Source organism: Notothenia rossii (genome assembly GCF_949606895.1).
Source record: "Notothenia rossii genome assembly, chromosome: 6".
NCBI lineage: Eukaryota > Metazoa > Chordata > Actinopteri > Perciformes > Nototheniidae > Notothenia > Notothenia rossii.
In genome coordinates this window covers 14579716-14605562 of record NC_136909.1, presented here as the reverse complement: position 1 = coordinate 14605562, position 25847 = coordinate 14579716, and the positions used below count along the sequence as shown (strand labels likewise).

Genomic DNA, 25847 nt, shown 5'->3' with positions numbered 1-25847 from the left:
GCATATTTTTAAAGTGATAAAGTGTTGCTGCCTACTACAGTTTATCAACCTAATTTGTGGCTTTGTAAAAAGCGTACTGCATTCTCTCAGTCACTTAATGCGTTATTGCGTTTCACAGTTAGTATTTAAAAATAAATATGCAGCCTACATGACTTATGCAACCTTTGAGGTGCATTTTATTTTAATAAGATATAGTCTCCTGTGTATTGTCCCATCACTTTTTTTAAAAATTATCTTTATTACTGTTTTATATGAGTTGTTTACTCTTGAAAAATATGTAAAACTGTATATAGATTTTACACATGGCCTTCCCTCTTCTGCCCATCGTCAATGAAGTTGTTCTGTGTGGCCTGTCTGGCCTGTTGCTCTCTTGGGATTTAGCGTTAGGTTAATCCGCTCAGAGGAAGGTGAGCGCTCGCATGTGGACCCACGATTACACACAGAGGACTCTGTCAGCCAAGCTCTGTAATCTCAGAGACCCTGTACAAACACACACACACGCACGCACGCACGCACGTATGCAGTAGCACAGAAACTCACACAAATGCCTAAGCCAAAGCATGGTCTTCCTCCTTTCTCTGTCTTTTTATTACACACACACATGCACTCACCGACACCCACACAATCTGGCCTGCGCAGCTTTTGTTTCTCTTATTCTCTTGATACATCTCCCTCTTCACAATTTCATTTGAGATTTTGGGTGCTGATTCACAAAACCAACATTGACAACAAACTCTTACCCCTTCACACAGAGAGGGATTAGAAGGTCACGTGTCCCTGTGATTGGCCAGGGCATTGAGCCGATTGTCAGGGCACTTTGCTGTACACCAGGGGCTCAGTAGAGCTTTAGTTAAGTGAAGGGAAGGAACAAATTGTGTGCCATGCTCAGGGTTTGGACATGTGTTTTAAACATTGCCAAACTAAATCTGCATCGGGTGGACTGTTGTTTATATCTTAAATCATATATATCTAATAACTAATAACATTAATGAGTAATGTAAAATATGTGCTTTCAAGCCTGCCTCGTTTTTTTAAGGAAGTAAAGTATACCACTGTGCTGCCTGACAGCATTGGCATTTAATACTGTACAGAAGGCACTTTTCAAGATAACCTCCTTCAATGAAAACATTATTCTTAATGGAAACATCAGAAGCATTTATGTTTAAGCAAACAATTTAACTTTTGCTATGCTGTTGCTTTAACGTTTTTTTTTCACTAATGATTTCAAATATTTTGGAAGGGGTTAGCAGAGTTTGCTCAGTTCAACATCAGTAAAACACTCATTTGCAGATTGCAGGTTGGCAAGATCTGCTGGTAGATATAAAAGTACTGTAATTGGACTTCATACCCTTTGGCTCAAATGCGAAAGGTAATATAAGAGTCAATTGTAGGGAATCATATTTACCCCATATATAAGGAGCATATAATAACTTAAACTGTCAAGAGACACCCCTGTAAATAATGCAGTATACTTTGCTTTACGTTCTTTCAAATAAATGTACCATGAAGCACCAACTACCCAGATTTTATAGAAAAAAAGACAACCTCTGTTTTTAGTGAATGTATCTCACACAAATAGTGTAGAACGTTAAGCCATTTCATAAGAACCACTTTTTTACTGCCTGTTTATAAGCAGATGAAAATACTTTATTTTTACAATACCTCAAGGGCATGCTGTATTCTTACATACTGCTCATGCAGGTGTTAGCTTTTGCTGCATGAAGGAAAAAGTATCTTTTTGGTTTCCATACATTTTAATAGTAGTAATGAAAAGTGTAGGGCTCAAACTCACCATGTGTTAATTGACTTATTTTAAACAGATCTCCCTGTCTTTGTCCTAACTGTTGTGTATGTTTACGAAAATGTTTATTTGCCTTAAGAGAACTGTCTGTATAGCTTCATAAGAGCTGCAATTACTCATAGAACTTAGAAAAAAATAATTTAAAGTAAATAACAAAGTCCTTGAATGGTTTATGGTGGAGTGAATGCATATATTTGAATATGTCCTGGTTTTTGCATAATGATGCAAAGTCTTCTTCTGTCTCTATCTAGTAATTAGCGGTGACGTTCAGCAACTTTCTCTGTACGCTGTAAGTGGATGGGGGTGTATGGGGTTTGTTCACTGGGGTGTTAAAGATCACAGAGGAATATATCAGCCTTTGATGTTTAATTGTATTGTAAAACACACTTTAGAATATTTCTGCATAAAGTAGAGTTCTGACTGTGCTGTGCTTTGTGTTTGCTGTTTCTTTGTGTGTTTGTCTGTCAGTATGTGCTGTGTGTCTGGGAGGTGTGTGTGCGTGCGTGCATTCAAGTTTGTGTGTCGTCTCTGTCTGTTTGCGCATCAAAAATGTTTGTGCTTTTGTGTTTTTTTGTCTGAGTTTTGTGGGGTTGTTGCTGGTGTTTATTCAAATGGAAATGCGTGTATTTCTTTTCTTCCTTTATTCTCACACTGAAGAGGGTAGGATTTGATGTTTTGGATGATGGAGCAGTCTGGAAAACAGTGTCAGTGTGAGGGCTGAAAAGGCAAACTGAGAAGACGGATGCGAGAGAGACAGAGAAAGACACCCACAGAGAGAAAACGCAGTTAGAAATGTGTTTGGGCTTAGGCGATTCAAGAGCAGAATGACAATATATTTGGCCTCCACTCAGGTATTCTTCATTAAAAAGTGATGCCGTCGTGATGTCATTTTTAACAAAGCGATCTAGATGAACAGGATGTCCTGCCTTCTTCTTCCTGTTTCCTGTTTCCTGCCCGGCCTGTTGGCCATTATGGCTGCAGCTGCCTGCTGGGTGGTCTTTGCTCAGTAGTGCTGACCACACAATCATATCGTCAGCTGCAGCCCACCTAAAGAGACACCCAAAACACCTCACCATACTTGAGGCCTGCTCCCTGAAATATTTGGACAAGGAGAAAGTCCTGGGAGGCAAGAAGGCAGAAGTTATAAAGACAGCACAGGACTGAATGATAAGACAAAGAGAAACATTTAGAGTAGGACTGAGGTTGGATTTCTTTGTCTAAACAGTGGATATCAGAATGAATGCCTCAGCATCTAAGCATGAAGCTTAACATAAGAGTTAAATTAACATGTTTATAAATGAGTTCATTAACTTCCCCAGCAGACACTTACTTTAGCTGCCTTCCTCTGAGAATTTTCATCTTTATTCAGTAGCAGTGTAACTGACAGAATCCTAGCAGCCTAGTCTGTAATGCCCCTTACAGTGTATATCTGTAATAGCTGCTCTAAACATGTTTTGCGGTAAATCCAGAATTAACTGGGAATCCTTTTTTAGTGAGTTCTAGAGGTTATTTTGTGGGAGAGGTGTTTGCTGTCCATGTCCATAAATCTGGCGACAGAAGACATGTTCCATCATAAAACACAGTGCCTGACCTGTGAATGGTGTGGGGCAACTTCTTACCCCTAATATATTTTCAGAGAGAGAGCCTTCACCATCTCCCTTTAGTGTGGCACACATTTGGATTAGACCCAATGCCAAGAAAAAGAAAAGAGGTGTGGAGACGGGGAGAGAGTGAGAAAAAAATGTAGAAATGTTTTCCAGTGGCTGTAATTTATCTTTGTCACGACTGCAACATAGCCGAGTCATTCTGCAACATAGTCCAGTGAGACGCACAGAGGTAGCTCTGTGCCTTGGTCTCACACAAGCTCACATCCATCTGAAACCCCTGTTCACTCGGCTGCCTCAATCTGCGCCGCTGCCACCACTGCTCCCAATCCACGCTACTGCCGAGCTTCACATGGTTATTGCATATTTTTAGCAGGTCTTGTGTTCACACCAGATTCAGAGGAATGCATTTTACCCAGTCAGGCTTTTGTGTGAGGTTGCTGTTGTAAAGAAATTGCCACTAATAGGCGTCACGATTGATACACCTTTCTCCTTTTTCTCTCTATGAAAGAATATAACGGTTTTAAATGTGATGCTTATTTTTCACTTTTTTAGTCTCAGACATCAGGGCAAAGTCTGTAAGATCAGGAGGCTTGCTGCTAAACTCCGAGGGGAGCATGCTGTTGAAAATGCTGTTAACACCGTCTAAGTTGAGAAAAAACTAAGAATCCATGCTCAGTTCTCTCCCTCTTCTGCACACCACACAGCTTCACCAGGCGGTGTCCTGCCAAAGTCCACACCAGTGTTCCTTTCCACTGTCATCTGTGCCATTCCCACACCAAAGGCCAGCCTGTAAAAGAATGCGCAGCCCAGGACTGACCGTAAAAAGAGTCAGAAAAAAGTCAGGACAAAGAATACTAGAAAAAGAAAACGGGTGTCACTGCTACATAATGACAATGAATTGTGCTCAAACCTTTTAGCTCAAGTGTATCTAAAATCAAACGTAATAACACACAATAACATATGTCGATTTGAAATGCCCTGAGGGTGGAGAAGGGTGAAGCAACACCCACCCCCTACACACACACACACCTCTCTTCTCTCTCTCTCCGTACATTTTTTTGTATTCTTTTTCTTTTAGAATTCTTTTTTTTCCGTTTCAACTCCTTCTACACCGTGATGTATGGCTTTTTCCTACAGTGGCTCTTCCAAAGTGCAGCTCGTGATGTCATTAATTTTATTCATACTTTATGGATGCTCTGTCTGGGAAAAAAAAAAAAAAAAGGAGAGGGACGATGTGAGGAGAGAAGGAGGAAGATAGAGAGGAAGATAGAGGCAGAGTGAGAGAGGAGAAGAGATGGTGTTGCGGAAGGAGAATTTCAGTGCAGTTGCATGTATAATGAATGAGGGGGCACTTTGTTTGAAACTCCAGCCCGGCGCTTCACTTCAAGGTTTGCTGGGCAGAGTGGGGCCTTGTGATCTCACACCAGCCACTCTCTTTATCCTGCCAATAGATGCTTTCACCTGGCACTGTGGTTCGACCCAATGGAAAAACAAATAACCTTGTGTGTGTATAACAGAATCACACAGAGGGAGAGAGAGCACTGACAATGGAGCAAGGGGTTGGGTGGAAAGGGTGATGAGCGGGTGAGAGAGGAAAGAAGTGAGTTTGTATAACAGCAGCAGTGCAATGACGCCCAGACGATACTGAGGAGAATACTGGCACCCAGCCCACACTTCCTAAATAGTGCTCTCTACAGAAATAGCTCAGCCTTGATATTGACTTTTGTCTGGTGTGTGTGTGTGTGTGTGTGTGTGTGTGTGTGTGTGTGTGTGTGTGTGTGTGTGTGTGTGTGTGTGTGTGTGTGTGTGTGTGTGTGTGTGTGTGTGTGTGTGTGTGTGTGTGTGTGTGTGTGTGTGTGTGTGTGTGTGTGTGTGTGTGTGTGTGTGTGTGTGTGTGTGTGTGTGTGTGTGTAAAGAAGCTAGCCAACTTTGTTGTTTGGGATAAAAATGGCCTCTGTCTTATTTTTGGCCCTGCTGGACTCATGGTTTCATAAATAGCTGAGGAAGTGCGGGGGATACCTGTCGTGGCTCCAGCCTCCCTCCAGTCCCAGTGCCTCGACGTCACATCCATCCAACGCCGGCCCACTCCGGGCGACAGAGCAGCCCCCTCGGGGCCAAGCAAACAGGATGGGACTCAAATTGAGGGTGTGAGAAAATCCGTCTCTGGAGTAAAACACAAAGGAGCTTGCAGTTCAGCATAAGGAGCCTAGCTGACACTGTCAGATTTTGTAGGGATTAAAAAAACACTACTAAGTTAATTCCTTTTCACAAACACTGAGCTGAGTATACTGCTTTGATAGGAGTGTCAAAATGGCAACACAATAGAATGTCTTCAAAATGAGAAGTGTGTTTTTTCGACACTTAGTCTATGAGTGTAAGGTCATAGGGTGGTTTTCTCTCCTCTCTGCCATCTGTGTGCCGAGGTGTCTTGTTAATTTCATTTCTGCTTCTCAGGCATATGCCATGTGAACAGCACTCTGAGTGTTAACTTTCTCTCTTTTCTCTCAATGTTGTACACTGTTTCCCTCACATTCCGCTCTCACTTTCTTACGGGAGGATCTGGCTCCACATTTTAAAGGGTCTAATCAGTGTTTTTTGGGATAACGTAGCACTGAATAAATCTCTGAATAAACTGGAAATTATGTTTGAGAGTAGATTTTAAATATGAAAACGTGTTTATAGTTTATCTAACAGTTATTTATTCATGGGAAGTGTCAGATATTCTAAAGAAAAACTGATATTTAATGACTTAATCACATGGACCGTTAACAGTGTTCTTGTGTATTCCTCCTATTCATCTCCTTTACTGGGCATCATATTCCTCCATCATCATTTGGTCTTGAATCCACATTCACTCTTTTATCTGTTTATCTGTCATCCACCATAAGTGGAGTCTGTCTAGTAATCTGTACCCTGTGTCCTTTTGTAGTCAATTTCCTGTTGTTTGTCTTGTCTTACCCCGGCTGATACTGCACTAAATCCACTGTTTTAATTGTTCCCTATATTGCCCCTATGCCCTGTAAGGTGTCCTTGGGTGTTATGAAAGGCGCCCCCCAAAATAAATGTATTATTATTATTATTAATAAAAAGTGGAAAAACCGCACCAGTTATGCTCATAATTCCATTAAACATGATCCCTGCTGCATCTAGCCCGAGATGTTGTTCACCCTCCAAATGAGTGGCACTGTACATCTTTGCCCCTCATAAAAGGGTCCTAATAATCACATTACGAATGGGACAGATAGAGAGAAACATAGAAAGGGAGAAATCTTTGATAAGCTTTACGGCCCTTGGTGGACTGTCTCTTTACACAGTGAAAAAAAAAATCATTTATTTTTTTCCCTCCGAATGTACTTTTTTCCCTCTTTCTCTGTGAAGGGAATTGTGTTGCCTGTTATTAATGTGCTTTTGACAGCTTAATTTGATAAGCGGGCTACTTGTTAAAGAAGCCTTGGATTGTTCTCATAGAAAGAACACGCTTTTTTTTCCCTTCCATGTTCTTCAAAATGCTGCCGCACAGTCTGTCGATGACCCAGTTCTAAGAGATGGTCGAAAACAAGGAAGAGCAGCTCAAAATCCACAGGGAAAAGCGAGGAGAAAGGCAGGAGGGTATAGCGGTAGAGGCAGGGAGAAGTATAGAGAGAGAAGGGATACTTTAAGTAAAAAAGGCACTTGTGGGAAGTTAACTCAAATGCTTTCCTTTCTTCTCTCTCCCTCTCGCCTCCTCTTCACTCTTCCTCCTCGTGCACTGAGCAGCCTACCTTCTTGCGATCCTCTTCCCTGTAGCCTAATCGGAAGAGAAACGCTAGGAACGATAACGGGGATTAACTTCCACTGCTTACCGGCTCCCCTTGGTTAAGTACACGTGTAATGAGTTGTTTATATGGGATAATGCTCAGTAGGTGCAGCAGAAGCCCAGAGCTGCCCTCACCTCCCTTCTCCTCTGCTTACATAGACACACACACACCCCCCCCCCCACACACACACACACACACACACACACACACACACACACACACACACACACACACACACACACACACACACACACACACACCCCCCCCCTCACACACGCACGCACGGACAACCGAAATATACCGAGTAAATGTATAAACGCATTCGGTAGCACAGTAATGTACAGGCAGCATATGCGGTGTGAACATTGATGTACGCAGGTATGTGCAAATACATATATTCACACACTCAACTCTCACAAACACACCCACTCGTAGAAATTCCCACACACAGCTGTGATGCAGGTCACTTGCTGTGCAGGGGTGAACAGAGGGAGAAAGAAACGGGAGTTTGGAGTTGAAGGGGTGGGTTTAGTGTGTTTGTGTGTGTCAGTCTGTGGCGGGGGGGGGGCTATCGTTCTCAGGCCTACATGGGTCATAAGGCCAGGGGATTTTTCTCAGGGTGAAGAGAAGGGGAAGAAATTGAATGATATGAGAAAATATGAAGGGAAGGAACCCGAGAGAAGGCAAAGGGATACGTTGTGCCCGTCTGCGCGCGTGTTCAACGATCTTGTGTGCGCGTACGGCAAGTTTGTGTGTATGTACATGAAGTGGAAAAAGCTGTTGCCTTGTGGAGGGGACGTGCTCTGCTATCATTAGCAGGGGGGGGGGGGGGGGGTGTAGGAGGGGGCAGTCGAGGTTATGTGAACGGTGCAGCTGTGCTCGCAGCAGAGGGATTTGAGTGGAGGGGGGGAACTCCAGGCAGCCAGGTCCTTCGCTGAACCACCAGCTCGCAACACAGAGGAGAAGAGAAGACAACAAGTCAACCAAGCAGCGAGTCTTGTGAACCAAACACAACTCGCCGCCGCCCCCTCCATCCCTCCATCCCCCACTCCTTCACTCCTCCGCTTCTCCACTCTAGCCCTTTACTTCCCAAATAGGAAAAATAAATAAATAACGATTGATGCTTGATGGCAAGGATAAGAGTGCAAGAGAAACAAGTCATGATTTATATATATATAGTGAAGGCTTTTCCTTTCTGTCCGCCACTTGTTGTTTTACTGTCCATTTCATTCTCTGACTTCCATCTGAATAACGTTTAATTCATTTTACAACGATGTTTCTTTCAAAACTGTATTAGAAATACAGCAGTGTTGTTTAAGTTTTCTGCCTTTTTATTTGGGGGGGATTTCCCCACGACTTGACGTACAAACCCAAAATCACTCAAATGTGTTTAAAGCTTCCTGCCCTCTCTTATTCTGCACGCTAAAAGAGTCGGAGCCCACGTAGCCACGGATGGCGCGGCAGACGAAGACCCAAACTCGCTTGTCAGCCCGTGTGATCAGGCGCAGTAGAGACGAGGCAGGGGTGGCTGAGAGACGACAGAACACAGAATGGCATTGGCGCGCACTGCTAATGCATTCAGCTGCCACCATATCCAACAACAAGGAACAATATCACACAACTCACTTCACAAGATGTTCCTACAACAACAACATCAACAATAACAGACATATAAATGCACACACGCGCGCAGACACACAGTCACGTGCACACATGCATAAATAACCACACTGCGTGTTAAAAACCAACCGTGAGGAACAAGAATTTGAAAGCAAACAAACAAGTGAGAATGTAAGCAACTTGTCTGAGACTTTGTGACAGAAAAATAAATGAAAAAACACCTTTTTGTTTCTTGAGAAAGGGAGCTAAATATCTGTGGCGTACCGAGCATTCAAATGCTGTAGTAAAAGAGGTAAAAATCTGTGAACCACATTAAGCACAATGGTTAGCACTGAACCAAACATAGAGCGTGGTCAAACAGCAAGAGGGTCATCTCCGTGTGATGCAGTGGCCGTCACATATTGAGAGTAGAGGCACCCTGCCAAAGCATGTAGCTTCACAGCAGTAATTTAATATTTGTTTCTCTCTATTATTTCATTCACCCGCTCTCTCCTTCTCCCTCTCTCCCTCTCTCCCTTTGCTTATGGGGGTTAAGTAACAGTAAGCTTTATCAGATTACTGGGTCTGAGGTCTCTTTCAAACCACTCTTTGCCATCTTGATTTTGTGCAGCTGTGCAGACTCTTTAATCATACGCTATCTTTTTTCACTCGCCCTCCCCTCCTCTCCTCCCTTCTTCACGTCGTCCCTCCTCCCTTAACATATGTTAATTGGCTGCTTTCTGTGACAAATTACGAGCGCTCGCTTTGATGAGGTCGGGTTGTGATGGTGCTGGGAGTGGAGTATAGTGGGACTGCCAGACCCTCGCCGGTTCCCCCCTAACCACTCCAAAAGGGAACGCGGCACCCAGCCGATGACTAATGAGAGGCTTGGTACTGGGTCTGGCCCGCTCTGGCCTTGGTGGGCCACTCCCCTAAACAGAGGCTGATCTGTAGGTAACACCACACACTCCAGTCAACCTTTATCCTCATCCACCCCTCACTGGGAACTGTAAAGCACTGGGAGCGCAGTCCAGGCTACATGCTGACATTTTTTTATATCTTTAAGACCCTTATGTATGTCGCATTTTTAACCAAAGAGACTGAAACAGTTTTCAAGAGAATAGTTTTTTATTGAATTTGCTTTCTTTTTATGTTTGACTTGAAACAGAGAACATGAGTAACATCAATTATAGATGCAATGCGTCCAACTTGTGTCTCAAGTTTACATTGTGTGTGTGTGTGTGTGTGTGTGTGTGTGTGTGTGTGTTTGTGTGTCTGTGGTAAAGAGACGGTGCCTGGAAACATTACACCAGCCTTGCTTAAACAAACACTAAGAGTGGAACAATCTCTGTTTAATGATGCACAGCGTCAACAGGAAAACAATGCCCACCAATAATCAGCACAATCAGCTTGCGGTAACCTGAAGAAAAAAAAACTGAAACTGACATCATCCTAGTAAGGTTTTAAAAAAAAAAACATTTTCAAGCGCTTGGTAGGGTGATGGGGTGTCATATTCTGACTCCCTTCAATATGCACTACTGCTTCTTTTTCTCTCTCTCTCTTTATTTCTGTCTCTCTCTTTCTCTGTCACATTCCCTCTCTCTCCCTACTCTACGATCTAGGTTACTCGGTTTCCTAGCGGAGCACAGGGACCGGAGGAAGAAAAAAAAAAAACAGAAGGTCGAATCTATGAAGGACATTCTTGTTGAAGTGTGCAACCTTCTACTTCTCTGCAAATTACCCGCACGCTGTGCATAGACTCAAAGCAGTGCTGTGGCTCTCACTTCAGCGCAGCAAGGATGTGACCATGACACATAATGCTGTGGCAGTATCACAACTACAGGGAGAGGCAGAGTACTGAGCGAATGTTAACTGTAATTATTTTAGTTTTTTTTGAAGATACGTATAGCCAAACCTGAAGACGTGTGTTCCCAGTGCCATACAAAGAGTCTTATTTTATAGTTTATTTATGTACATAAGTTGAATCCCACAGCACATATAAACTCACAGCATTTAACAATAGAGAAGTAGAACAGCTTAAGTTTTCGCTTGTTACGGTCACAACTTCAAAAATAATCACTTCACGTAATAGTTTCATTGTGGATTCCAAATTTGCTGATCAAGTGAGACTATGAAAAATAGTAAATTCCACCACTTCCCTGTAAGGTTGCCCACATGCTGACTTAGTTACAAGCACAAAAAGAAAAGAAAAAGGGAAATCATTTCATTTACCTCTTCCCATCAGCAAGGATGTAAAATAACAACCCATAAGTAGCACAATTTCCATACCCAGCGAGTTCATAGACACTCACAGATGCACATTCATACACACATGCAGGGTGACAAAACGAAGAAAAAGGAAGTGCACTGGCACCTCGTGGTTGCATGAGGGTTAGCCATGTTAGCATTAGCCTGCGGGCCTTAATTGAGGCCAGGAGGGAGCATTTAATAATTGCTGTCAGAAGATCAAATTTAATTCTCCTCTCTTCACAGCCACCACTGCTGTAGGGTAGAGTGAAACAAATTGTCATCAGAGATTTCTAAATGAACAAAGCTTTTAATTAGGGTGATTAGAATGCTGTGGCAAAGAGAAAGAGTAAGGGGTTGGGGTGTGATGAAATCATCAGCGGATCTTCTTATCCATGATGTCTGGTGTTGATACGATGTGGGTTTGGGGAAAAGCAGGAGGAGCAGGGGCACGCGACTACTGGGAAGTTTGCTGTGCTTGAACATAAGTAAGCCTGGCCCAGGCAGCCCTTAGCCTCCGTTTCAGACCTCTGACACAAACACACGCACATACACACACTCTCAGCCCTTCTCCCCCCACTGGAGAACATTGCTAACATCCTGAGACATTGTCATACTCGGCAGGGAACATAATTGGGTGAATATGTCAGTGCTTTGTGTTCTTAGTGACATGACTCCCGGCTGTTCCTGTGGGGGCTGGGTACACTCATTGAAGGGTTTATCCTGCAATTCCACTGCGTTGGTTCACTGTTCATTACAGTGTTGTTTTTCCCGTTGTTTTATGAACATGATAGATAAGCAGGGGATGAGTTATCAGTGCACCTAGACGCACATTTTTGCTCGTTCATGTACACGTGTGTGTTATTTTTCTGTTCTTCCCCTCACTGTCAGCACCTGGGTCCTGCAGCGCGCGGAGCAACATGTGAATAAAAAAAAAAAACATGAGAGATGTATAAATGACTTTACAATGACTGGAAATAGATAGAGAAAGAGGAAGAAGTGAAATAAATCATGGCAGTGATGATAAAGTGAAACTTGAGAGAAGTGGGTTGTGTTTAGACATCATCTGTGCGTATCACCACAATCTGCGCCGCTTCCATATTCAAATCCATTTTAATACTTTGCTTTTTAACCTTCTGCCCAACTTCTCGTTGTTTCCTCCTTGTACCGTGTCACCTTTATTCATTTGATTCTTTGTTTTTCTCTATCATCTTTTCTATATCTACTTTATACCTCAATGCGTCCATTGCCCCTCCGTATGCTCATGCCATGGAAAGACTGAATGCACTAAATGGTGATTCATTCCAGTCTTTCCGGGGCCTCTGCAAATTGTGGCTTGCCTATGCTTCTGCTTTTTCTTTCCTTCTCCTTTTTTCTGATACCATTTTTCCAGCTTGGCACAGGGGTATGTGTGTGGCGAGATTTTCATTGCGCTCGTCTTAGTTTATTTGTTTTTATAAACCACAACACAAAGCTGCAGACAATCGACAGGGAATGCTTTTCAACCACACCGGCTACTCTTTTTCCCTGTTCATATCCAACTAGATTTGCCTGGCATTCACATTTGGGCTCTTGTTCGTCTGCCTTTTGCCAGCAGCTGTGGCTATACAGCCCTTGGCCTACGTTCAAAACGGGGGGTTGACGCAATGTGTCAAGTCATTTTGTCCTTGGGGAAGTCAGCAATGGGCTATGGAAAGATGGTTCTCACCTGCCCCTATACTTGCTCTGACGGATGGCTACCTACCTTCATTGCGGCTGTGATGGCCCAAGGCCTCTATCTACTGGTGCTGAATGAGACGTGCAGCTGCCCAAACCAAGGCCAGGGCTACGTACTCCCCCCCCTTATACTATCATACAGCAGTTGACAAAACTCTTATAAATCTAAAAATACTTACCAGAATTAATAATATTAAATTGAACCGAAAGTCTTTTACATCAACAACAGGAAATTAAATAAAATTAGGCTTTTTTTCCCTCTGAGAATACAGCTAGATTCAGCCGGGACCTTTAGAAGAAAGTACATTTTCTTTGGACCGTAGTGAAATGCGACAGAGGCCAAGTGAGGAAACATACGAAGGAAAATACATTTTGAATTCATAATAAAAAAAATAGATCGTATACAGTATAGTGTATAAAAAAGATGTATAATTTGATATCATATTTTACATTACACAGAAGTAATTATAACACATCGTCTTTGTCTGAATAGTAATTCTATTTCTTATTCAATGTGAAGACAGGTACAAAGAATTAATTGCTCTTTTAATCAAAACGGTTTTATTTAGTTCAAAAGGCTCATCCTGTTATAGTTTGATTGCCGTTTGCGATGAAGAACTAGTGCAGCTAAAGGGAAAAACCTATAGCGTGAAAATATGTTAATGCCAATGTTTTAATCTCATCGTGGGACCAATCAGAGGGACATATTTACCCAAACATATGTTTCAAACAAGGTTCAATATCTTAAATGTACTCAAAAGTTAAGGCAACATTTTTCTTTCCGTTTTGTACTTTTCTTTTTCAAGCCAGTTTCCCAGTTAGTGTTTTCACAAAATCATGTGTTGCTTCATTGACATGTAAACATTAAATGAATAGTTCTTTACTTATGTGACCGCTTTAAACAAAATCAGTAATCTAGGGATATTTTTAAGTATTTCATATTCAGAGAGCCTATTTGTTCAGTTCATTTTCACTCAACATCGGAGCCTGAGGAGTGTATTTTGATTCCCAATTCTTCTCTCTTAAGAGAGAAGTTTACGGAAGGAAGCACCTTTAGCACCTTTGATTGTCTTAGCCTGCTGATGTCACATCCTTCCGCTAAGTGTGTGTGTTTGTGTGTGTGCGTGTCTGTGTCTGTGTTTCCTGTCCTTCTAGACCCCGTAGCTGTTGGATTGAGGGATAAGAGAAAAAAGAGCTGGCAGAGTCTCATTAGTATGAAATCAATTATGTTTAAAGTTAAATATAAAGTTTTTAAGTTGAGGATTTATTAAACAGGGATTCGCCACAAATTTAGAGTTAATCTTGTAGCACTTGAGCTGCTACCTACATCAATATAGTTTCTTCCATAATGTCAATCACACATATAAGTGCTTGACAGAGTGTTAACACTTGTGCCAACCACAGGCTATTGGCTCACTTTCCTCCTCATCTATAGACAGGTGTCTCAGTTCTAAGTCGCATAGAGATTGAAAATAGAATACATGTAAAACCGTCTCTGTCTCACTAATGATACAAGTAAATCATGAGTTAATAGAGAGAGACAGGTGAAGACGTATCTCCTGCAGTACACACATACGAACTCACACACACACCACCACCTCTCAAATTCAAGTTTAGCCAGAACGCTCACTGGGAAAAAAAGAGGAATGAACACATTATAAGATGATCCACCACTATCACTCTAATCCCCAGATGTACATGTTGCTAATCTCTTTAGCCGCTAACATGTTAAATTAGCCCTAATATCTGCTGAAATTCAGAGCCATAGAGGCCCACCTACGCGTGGGCTACCGCCCAGGTTTAGGTCACTCTTTTCCCTCAGCACTTGAAAAAGATACGGATATTGGAGTGGGGGTTGGGGTGGTGGGGGCTGAGGGAAGTAGCTGTGATAGCCATTCGTCACCCTGCCTATCTCACTCTGACAGATGGGGAGTGCAGCGTGCCACATAGAGGAGTCACTGCCTGTAATGACATTAGAGGCACAATGAGATCTGATACACATTTTTTCTGCTCCCATTCCGCCTGGCCATCGACTCGCTCCTTTGCTTGATCCTTCCCCTCCTCTCATTTCTGCTGGTACATCTCCATCCATCCTGACAGGAGATAAAGTGCTGTGTACCTCTACATCCAAATAAAGCACAAACTCACACAGATGCACCCACAGACACATTTATACCGGCACACGCGTAAATAGCTACATCAAAAGCTGAGAGAATACACCTCCAAAAATCTACACATCTGAAAAAGAAACAACTTAAATGTTCCTTAGGAAAAAATCTTCTACATGACAGAAATGCTCAAGTAAAAATGGAGCACTGTGAGTGTGTACTGACATTCAGATTGTATTTGGAAAACCATATTAAAGCTCTTTTTTTCCTCCTCCTCCTCCTCTTCAAGGAAATGGGAGTTTATTTAAAAAGAGAGAGCGTTTATTTAATGTACCATACACCTCCTAAAAGGTTTACTTACTGCAGTGTAATATGTTATTTCAAATCCTCACAACCACATTTCCTTGGAGGATAGGGGATACTGGCGTTATATATATATATTTATTTTTTTCAGGACACATGCTATTACCAAATGTGTTGCAGATGTACCATGAGCCGAGGCTGTGCTGCCGAGGTGGGGTTTCTTGGAAAAACATGGCCGATCGTGTCATGATAAATCACCTTTCCCCAATTTGCTATAACGTGTAGAATTAGGATCGCAGAATTGCGGCATCAGCAGAATTCTACACACGTTGCATTTACAGGCGTGCCAGTTTCATCTGAACATGTCCTCACACTCCAAGTGATCTGATACATTATTGGGGCAAAACTTTTGTCCTTGGAACCAGTGTTCATCTGCACTTCTTCTACGTTTGCCTAGTTGTTTTCTAAAGTGACGAATTAGTCTCAAGAGTGAGTCAAGCCAAAGTTCCTCTTCCCACCCCCCCCCCCTTGATTCAAAGGAGTCATCTTCAGTGTCTGTCCTCAATAACAAAGCGACATTAACAAGCACCCTATAGACCGTCTATTAGAATGTGAAAAAGCGCCATGTGCTGTATATTAGTTTTTAGTGACTAAACACTTGGGAGAGAGGCGACCTAGAATCAAGGCTTGTGGTGCACTGAGTGTATATGTTCTCATCGTCCTCTCAGCTCCACTTCTGAGACTCAGAGAGAGAGAGTGCTCATTAGATCTATGTGCTGAATCGCTGCTCCCTCTCCATCTCTCCCATCCTCCCCCAACCTTCATCCCTCTCTCTCTCTCTCTCTCTCTCTCCGTCCGTCTGCTTAACAGATGGGAGGGTCGTGGGTACAGCTCTTCCCCTCCCCCTGGAGAGGCCTGGTGCCTGTTCAGAAAAGATTCCTCTTTATGCTTCTCTCTATTTCCTTCTCTTCTCTGCATTTCTCTGTTTTCCTTTCTCCACTCTCCTTCTCTTTCATTGTCACCTCTCCAACTCAAAGCACACAGCGAGTAGAGACCCAGGTTATAAAACAAGCAGAGAGGGCAGCCGTTGTCTTTCTGTCTGCTCGGTGCCAGCTTGCTCTCTGACCCCAGCAGTCGCTCGCTCAAGCTCCCTTCCAGTTACCAGGCGTGTGTGAATGTAGACATACCATAAGTCAGACTCCGCAGAGAAGGTAAATACATTCTGAGGTGTATTCTTCATTTTCCACGGCTTATTGCCTCTTCCCCTACGCCTTACTTTGGGATTAGTTCATTGGCTTAATGTGACCAAGCCTGTTAGGTCTTTCTTTTCCTCTGTCTGTCGTTATTTCTCCTCTTGTTTCTTTCTCACCTCATTTGCCCTCTCAAGGTCAGGTGTCAGTGTCAGTCCCCTGCGAAAAAATTCCTGCTGAGGATTACTACCTTGCGCCACTTGACCGCGTTCACTAAGCAGTGCTTGTTTCCAGCATTTCCCCGCCTTTTGCTATCTTAGCGTCATGAGGCTAAATTGGATTGAGTGATTCAGTGGTAATCTGTTAAATTAACTGATGCTCTATCCACCACGAGGGGAAGGAGAGGGAAGGCAGCCCGATGAGGAGGTGGGCACTCGGTCCTTATCCAGAAATTGCCTGGCACTCATGTGGGACGGGGGCGGGTGTGAGGAAAAGTGGGGGGTGTCGGCGGAGCGAGAAAGGGGGGGGACGTGGGGAAGGGAACTTGCATCGATGTGTAGGAGGAGGTAGAGGAGGCAAGAGTGAGAAGGGATGGGGAAGGAGGGGGTGGCTGAGGAGGGGAGGCGCCGACACGGGGCTAAGCGGCAGCAGAGCCTCACCTCGGGGAGCGTTGGCTGGTGCTGGGAGCCAAAAGCAGGGATTAAATGTTCAGGACACGGGCTTAGTCTTAGCGTTAATGTTACGTAAGGCCTAAGGTGTTGCCCCAGCAGTTGTTGACATTGAGAGGTTCAGCTCGCTCAGTGGGCTGTGGGAGGAACGAGGTGGAGGCGGAGGCCAGGAGGCAGGGATCACCAAGGTAACGCCTCCTTGTTTGGAGCGGTGCCCGGGCTGGGTACTGTTGAGCACAAAGACTGGGAGGGGATGCTGCTGTCAGCATGTGATTGAAGTATGCCGGCTTGATTGATATCCTTGTCTGGCTGTCTTGTGCCAAGCGCCTTAGTTGGCTTGTAATCCTAGTTTGTCTGACAAGATCCGTCTTTGTTTTCTTCCAGGGGGCAGCTCTTTGTTTTTCTGTCTGTGGATGGGTGTGTTTGCCGAAGCAAAGCTAAAATGTTTTGGATAGCCTCTTCAGAGCTGCCACAGATTTATTTGAGATATTGTTGTTATTATGATGGCGCAGTCCGGCTGTTGTCCCAACTGCCAAACGATGTGTTTATGTTTGTTTTTCATTCTTCCATAAGTGGGTGTATTCCAAACCATCAACTCAGGAAGTGTTTTGTCATGAATTTAATCATTGTTCAAATTGTATTGTTTCATTTTTTTTGTTTGATTCTTTGTGTGATGGAGGTTTTTGGTAGAGAAAATCGTAAAGAACATCTACCAAATCTTTTTTATGCATATGGACTTTAAAAGTACACATACTTATTTTAGTCTTAGCTCTAACTAAACTGAAGTTTAAACTAACAAATGCTAGATTTTGAAATAACAAATGGGTAGTCCAAAGCCTGTGTTTTTTGTTGAAATAAAAAAATACAGTTAATCTCTACTGCTACAGGCCTCCGTCTGTCACTAAGAGACACAGCATCCCTAGATGTCCCTATTACGCACTTTCATTATCAATGTCCTACTCTCCAGCACAAAGAGGTCAAGTGCATAGCAATGTGCTGCACTCACCTCAGGGGCTTAGTGCTTTCTTTTGCTTTCTCATGCATGTTACTCAATAAATACATGGATTCAGGTTAGGTGAAGATAAGAAAAAAAGGAAATGCATTACAATATGCATGCATGTGTGTGGGAATGTGCAAAAGAGAGAATATGAGAGAGTGAAGAAGAGAGCAAGGGTGCATGAGAGAAAAGAGAGAGAGTGATCGAGAGAGAGACTGAGAATGACATGTCTTTTGGTGAAGCGGTGTCGTCTTCCACATCAATGTCTGATGCTTGTGCTGCCAGGTGCCGGAAATCTGGTTCAGAAAGGAGAGAAGAGAGAAGAAGGGGAAAGTAGAGAAAAAAAGGCAGGGTAGATGGAGGATTTTTTTTTTTTTTTTTTATGTGACGGCGCTGACAGCTCCCCTGCATTGCACTGAGCTTAAATAATGGGATGCTCATTTGCATAACGAGGGACGTTATCACCTCTACTGTCAAAAGAAAACACAACAACAGTTCTTCTGCTCCTCCCTGAGATAGATTGGGTTGGCCTACTTTAGCACTCTGGAGAGATGCACTGGAGCTCTGGCTTAGCCAAGCTCACACAAGAGCGCACACTCACACACACACACACACACACACACACACACACACACACACACACACACACACACACACACACACACACACACACGCACAAACGGACACACGGTAACACACTTACGCAAACTTTTTTAGAGCGCAGGTTCTTTCTTTGCACATGCTGTCCAGCTCATCAGTTTCTGGCCTCAACTCCTGAACAGGGGTAAACACACTTTGCCGTGCGCTCATAAACAAATGTGTTTATTCGGATGCCCCTCAGATGCTCTCATTGACATGTCTCCAGCTGGATTTAGTTTGTGTTGGAATCCTCTTTGAATTCTGCCTCAAAGAAATATGATTTTACTGTGTTTTAAAAGATCAGTCTCTGCACTGTTCTTCTTTTTTTTATTATTTTGGCTTTATGTTGCCAGTATATGGCAAGACTGAACTCAGTTTTACAGTACATCTGTATTCTATCCTGCAACCATTTTGGAGATGAGCTGCAGGAAGAGGGGAGAAATCTGTGTCTGGCAGTTCCATTGTCAATACAGTGCAGTTCGTGGGAAGAAACAAAATGTATTTCTCAGTCTGGAGGTAATGTTACAGTGTCGGTGATTAGAGCGTTTAAGTTAGCGGCACTTCCAAAACACTGTCAAACTCTCTGTGAACGAAGCGAGATCCTGACAGCGCTGTCTCCTCTCATAGTCGGTGCCTGGAAGAAAAAAAAATGGAAAAACTGATTTGCATGATATCGACAGTGAAAAACACAGCAGTTCTCACAACATTGTTGACAGATTCTTTGTCTTTCTTCACCCTCCCTTGTGGCTGCCATGATGCCACTTTTATTATTTTTTCTCTCAGTATTTTGCCATATTTCATTTCATTTAATGCTGATCCTCTCCTCTCCTCCCCCTCCCCATTTCTTTCTTGCAGGTACGGATGCTGAAATCTTTGAGTTGATTGGAACAAATAGAAAGCAGAAAAAAGACAGATAAAGGAAGAGCAGAAGATTGAAGAGAAAGAAGAAGAAGGAGGACAGAGAAGAAAGCATAAAGTTCTTTAGAAAGAGGAGAGAAAGAAAGAGACGGGGACGATGGGGAGGAAAAAGATTCAGATCACGCGGATTATGGATGAACGCAACAGACAGGTAAGTCCTAAGGGGATGGGAGGATGGATGAGTGTGAGGGTGGAGGGAGAGGAGGGGTGGAGGATGGAGGAAGGAGAAACACCCTACACCCCACATAGCCCTACAACAATGAAGGTCTTCTGGGAGTCTGGGCAATATGTGCACTGGGCGACAGAGGAGTGTATGTGGGAATAGCACAGTTATTGCTTTGGGTGGAAGACTTCCATTGGGTTATAACAGCAGGCCTGTTTCCCCTATATCTAACAAGCCAGTGTGATCGCACCAGTAGGGTTTTTTTTTTCTCCAAAAAAGGAATTTGCATGAGAATTATTCAAAACCGTTCTGCATATCACTGCTTGTTATGAGGGCTGCGGCCTACACATAACACACTTCACACACCCAACCTCTCACACCATGCCACCCAGTTTAGGACACTGGCAGTGGAATATTAGCGGGAAGAGGGTGGTAGCACCGGAGAGTCAGGGTGGGAAAAAACATAAACAAACAACCAAACAGAGATGGGATGGTCTATAGTGACACACTGTATTGGGCCAACAGGGTGGAGATGAAGGGCAGCCTGGCAGACAAACACTGAAACTATATTTCTCCTGAGCTAAATGTGTAACCGTTGCACTGCTGTAGCTTTCCTCTGCAAAGCACAAGTGATACATTTTCAAACCAGCAATATTGTACAAATAATCCTGATAAAATAACACACTAGAAAAAAATGAGACACTTTTTAACAGCAGCTGGCATTACTTGAGAGAGAGACATAATCCATTGTGGACTGCTTGATTCAAGCAGACACCACCTTCTGTGGCAGGAAATAGATAGAGACAGAGCTCTCCCACTGCCCTGGAGGCACACAATTGATCACTTCCTGTGGCACGACTGACCACTGACACTCTGTCAGCTTCCTGGCAGCCCAATTGGATCCATACGCTGTTAACGTGCCCCCTGAATCACAGGTCAAACACGCACACAGGCACACACACACCTTGTCTGAACACACAGGCCCACTTCATCGCTTCTTATCTGACATCCACAAGAATAGTCAACAACAGTTTCTCACTGTGTGCTTTATCAAACACAGTCATTTGCAGCCAGAGTAGTGACATAAAAAGGCTTAAGGAATCGATTGGGCAATACTGGAGGAGTAATTGAAACAGATTGCAACCTCTCTCATGACTGATCTCAATGATTGTGATTGCAAGTAACAAGAGGATAGTGAGAGGGGATTGAGGATGTAAGTGTAACTGAGATGAAGAAGACAATTCCCCAGTAATCATGATTTGACTGATACACAGCGTGTTCATCTTGACAACAGAGTGACTTTAGAGTGCAAGCTGCGGCATAAAAAGGAGAGTGAGAAAAATACATAGGAAGAAATGTTTAATAAAGTGGACACAGCATGTCACAGCATGCACCTATGTGCTCTATAGTCTGATTCATGTGTTTTGGTTTTGAAAGAAAGACGTTCAAACAGAGACAAGAGCGAGGAGGAGGAGGAGGTCACAGAGTTTCAGATGAGGACTAAAGCTATCGTGTTGCTGCAGCACCCACACTTCCTCCTTGCTGTTATCTCAGCCCTTCTCTCTCATCCCACCTTGGACTGAGCCCGCCAGTTGCACCAGGCTCTCCGGCTCCTGCGGATAAGGAGGGAAAGAGAGAGACAGGAAGGACACCTGAGGGGAATCGATGCCTGAGATATCCGGGCTTTACTTACAGAGCGAGGAGGGAGCAGAGAAGGGAGAAAGGGTTCAGGGAAAGGCAAATCAATATATCACTGGATTTTGTAATTCTGATCCCTTATTTGATAGATTACGTATTTATTTGTTTGTTCCTACTAATATGATGTCATGAAATCACAAGGAACATATTGCATGCATGATGAGCAAAAGGCTTCATTGCACCTACACCCTAAATAAATGACATCACTGCATTTTGTAAAGGCGGTTATCACAAGACAGAGACTGACACAGAAACTCACATTTTACTTCTTAAAGGGGGAAAAAATCAAATGGAAGCTTTGCATATTTTCACTTCCTTTTTAAGGAAGCCAAATAAACACTGGAGGAATTTGTTGCGTTGCTTTCAGATTCTTCTCGTCAGATTTTTTATTTCTAAAACCTTTTTCTTTAAGTATTTGGCTCTAAGACATTTGGTCCTATTTGATTAACATATTGATATTTTTGTAATGATCAGTGCAACATATAGGTGGAACTAGTTTGACATAATATTAACATCCAACAGCTCATAAAGTTGTATATAACAGAATATAGAACACTTCCTGTCCTAGTCCAAAATAGCAAAAATTACAGCTACTGTAACATTTCCACTGATTTTTACATGCTTCTTACGGCAATCCTCTTCGGAGTGGCACCACTCGGTGTGCCTGTCAACGCTACCTTGCCACCTACAGGGCAACACAGCCCCCCCCCCCTGCCCTCCCTGAAGCTGCAGTATCACAGTGGGCACAGGGCCTGGCTCTCTCTGGGCGGCCACTTTGGGCTGCCACCCCCAGACCCCGAAACACTTCCCCAGAGCAGGGGCAGAAGGGCCAGGCCTCCCTGGCGTTGACTGGCTGCCCGGAGCTCCGGACAGTGGGCAGCAGTGTGTGAGCCCTGGCTCCAAGCCCCCCGACCACTCAGACCCTCTCCCAGCCTCGGGCACATGAAAGGGCCCCCTGTGCCATAAACTCATGGGCTGCACACAGAGAGCAGACTCTCTTGCACCAGTTAGTACACAGAAACACACACACACACACACACACACACACACACACACACACACACACACACACACACACACACACACACACACACACACACACACACACACACACACACACACACACACAGGCAAACACACACCTACAGTACAAGATGTATCCACGTGTGTGTTTTTGTGCACACACATTAATATGAATTTGAGAAATAACAGATTATACACTCAGACACATACTTAGATAGTGTATTTAGTGTTTTGTTTAAACAGCATAGACAAATGCTTGCTTGTGAGCACATATACACATCTAAAACGCATCTATCTCTCTAGAGTCGGTCTTTGGGATCGACTAATTTGCCACAATTGGCTCTAATTAGTGTTACCTCTCCAGCCAGTACGCTCAGTGGGCTTAATTTAGGATGACTTGTTTGTGTGTGTGTGTGTGTGTGTGTGTGTGTGTGTGTGTGTGTGTGTGTGTGTGTGTGTGTGTGTGTGTGTGTGTGTGTGTGTGTGTGTGTGTGTGTGTGTGTGTGTGTGTGTGTGTGTGTGTGTGTGTGTGTGTGTGTGTGTGTGTGTGTGTGTGTGTGTGTGTGTGTGTGTGTGTGTGCGCCAAAGGTTAAACATGGCTCAGGTCATCAGTGACAGGAAGTAAAACGACAGGATCTCCTAACTCCCCCAAACAACAGTCAATATAACATACTTGGCTTGAGAAGATAAGAAAGAAAAAAAAAACATTATTTTCCATGTCTTTGACCATATGGCGCTTATTTTCCCTAACTACTTTAACTGCAGCGCTGCCAGTGAAATAAGGGGTCTTTTTGTTTCAACGACAAAGCATTCTTTTCTCTAATCAACAGCACTGGGGTGAGAAAATGTGCGAGTGAAATTAACAGCAGGAAAATAATGAGGCCCACAGGGTAAATCCTCACCCCTGCACCCCTCCTCTAATTCCATGTTTCCCACCTTCTCGCATCTCCTTCTTTTACCACAGCGCGTGGCACTCCGCTCTGTCATATGTTCAGCGCCTAGAGACCTCACCTGCAAAGGGCTTACTAGGCTCTCACCTTCTCTCTGCTGAATTGTTATTCTCTTTTGCCTTCCTAGCTTCTGCCTGGTTTCTTTTCACGTTCACATGTTCTACACTTGGTTCATTTTGCTCTCTCACCTCTCTTCTCTTAATTTTCACTCACTTTAAAGTCTTACGGCCGACCACACGGCGGTGTGCGTTGAAGCTTCAACGCTTCTGCCCATTCACTTTGAATGGGGTGACGTCACGCTTTGCCAACTGCATTGTGGTTCCGTCGCTTCGCTTTGCTCGCGTTGCTAGCTTCAAAAGTAGAGCAATTTTCAACTTTTGAAGCTTCGACGGAAGCGTCAGCCAATCAAATCATATGCCAGTACAAGCTCTAGCCAATCAAACCGTGTGCTTGTGTGTCCGGGGCGGAAGATTCATGTGATTGGTGGTTGGTCGAGTTTCAGACACGCCCGCCGGCAAGCTTCAACCGTGTGGACGCTGCGTTAATGTTTCATCTGGCTTAGCATCGTGTTTTTCTTTACCTGCTATATTGATCATTGTTATGTTTTCATTTGCAAAGTAAATGTTAGTTTTCTAAAATAATTGTAAATACAGGAATAGGTAAGAATTATATTATAAAAATATGTTTGATTTGTATGCAATCTATAGAGTGGCCATTAATTAATTCCTCTCCAGCCCCCCCCCCCCCTTTTTAACAATTACATTGAGGGACTGGCTCATCATCTAAAGCTCATTAGCATATTTTCTCCATATTTCCTTTAGCTTTTTACTACTGGAGGCCAATTCTGAGCTGTGCTTGTCATAAAAAGACTTCACTTAGTGAAAACTGAGGTTAATAGGGTAGCAGCATAAATCTATTAAATGTGTTCGTAAATACAATCTGTATGAAAAACAGATTAAACTAACTAAACATTAGATGAAAAGTGAAATAATGTGCCTCATAGCTAACAGTGGCAGCCTTAGTGCCACGAAAAAAGTTTAGCCACCGCAAAAAACAAAGTTATTTTTGTCATTCCGGCCACTAACTTGGGCCTTGCAATGTAACATCCACTTTTTATTTTAGTCAGTGGGCATATCCTTTTAAAGTTGCGGTTTTTCAACATAAACCGGAGCATACCAAGAAGGAACCGTTACAGTGCTGTCCTGAAATATAATTATGAGTTTAGGTTAGAAGAAGAAACGGAACTGGGACTAACTGGCATGTATTTTAAGAAACCATAACTCAAATCTGAACAATTAAGACAGTGCTCAATCAGCTCCACAGGTTAGCTTTTAGCTAATCAAAGTGGAGACTTTCGATTCAGACACTGAATGAAGAAATGTTTGGAGTGTGCTGCCTCCTTTTCAGACTGTATAATGAGGCACACTCATAAAGGTTGATAAGTGTTTGAGGAGAGAGAAGAGCAAAGCATATATTAGAGGTTGGACAAAGCCTCTTTTGTCGTAATGCCCCTCTTAACAGCTTCTTTGGCTGGGAGGCAGGGTTCAGGTCCAGGTCCTGGGCTCCTCTTATTCCTTTTGCGTAAGCCCGTGTCTTCCTGCTTGGCCCCTGACAATGGGATAAGTGTTTGTCTCAAGACAAATCATGCTGCTCCATGGTTGACTGACATTTATGTGAGTGTGTGTGTGTTTGTGTTTGCGTGTGTGTGTCCCCCACACGGCCATGTTTGGTTTGCTAACCAGCAGTTTTTGGTGCCTGTCTCTCCACTCCTCCTCTTCCTCCACCTCCTCCTCCCCCAGGGAAGCAGGCAGGAGGTGGGAAGCAGAAGCGAAGCCATTGTGAAGGGGAAGCCACTGGCCTCTTCCTGTTATGAGAGGAAATGCATACAAATGTGCTTCCTGTGCGTCCGCCCCCTCTCTTCTCCCTCCACTCTTTCTCTCTCCCCTCTCACCCATGTGGCAGAGAATCAGCCACTATCCCTCCTTTCTCCTCATCCCTCTGTTTATCCTTACCGTTTTTTCTCCCATTTTTGCCAGAGGAAATGTGACAGGTCAATTGTACAGATCACAACTGATTGTTTTCATTTTTATAATTATTTTGTTCTTCTGTTCGTTCTCCAGCTATAGCATACGTAATATATTATAACATATAATCATTCATATGTGGAAAGAAAAAATAATATTATACAAAAAGGCATTAAAATGTGTTAAATACAATTTTACAATAGAGAGGCATATGCTCTGAAAGGATATGTGACGATAACAAGTTTAGGTGTTTACATGGGTGTGTGTCTGAATGCATTTGTGTGTGCATGTGTCTGAATCTCCCTTGGGATGCGGTTGTGGAGGAGGTTAGGGGTGAACGAATAAGGCTGGTGTGTTACTCTGAGTGTACAGTGTATGTTCAAGATGCTATGAATGCCT

General features: G+C 43.4%; 1 protein-coding gene across 1 annotated transcript in view; it reads left to right on the top strand.

Moving 5' to 3' along the window:
* Positions 1 to 25847, top strand: part of mef2cb (myocyte enhancer factor 2cb) — a 70383-nt gene that overhangs the window by 11435 nt on the left and 33101 nt on the right. The window contains exon 3 of the mRNA XM_079687110.1: positions 19528 to 19741. Coding sequence (XP_079543236.1) covers positions 19688 to 19741 — 54 coding nt within the window. The 5' untranslated portion in view covers positions 19528 to 19687. The remainder of the gene's footprint in view (positions 1 to 19527; positions 19742 to 25847) is intronic.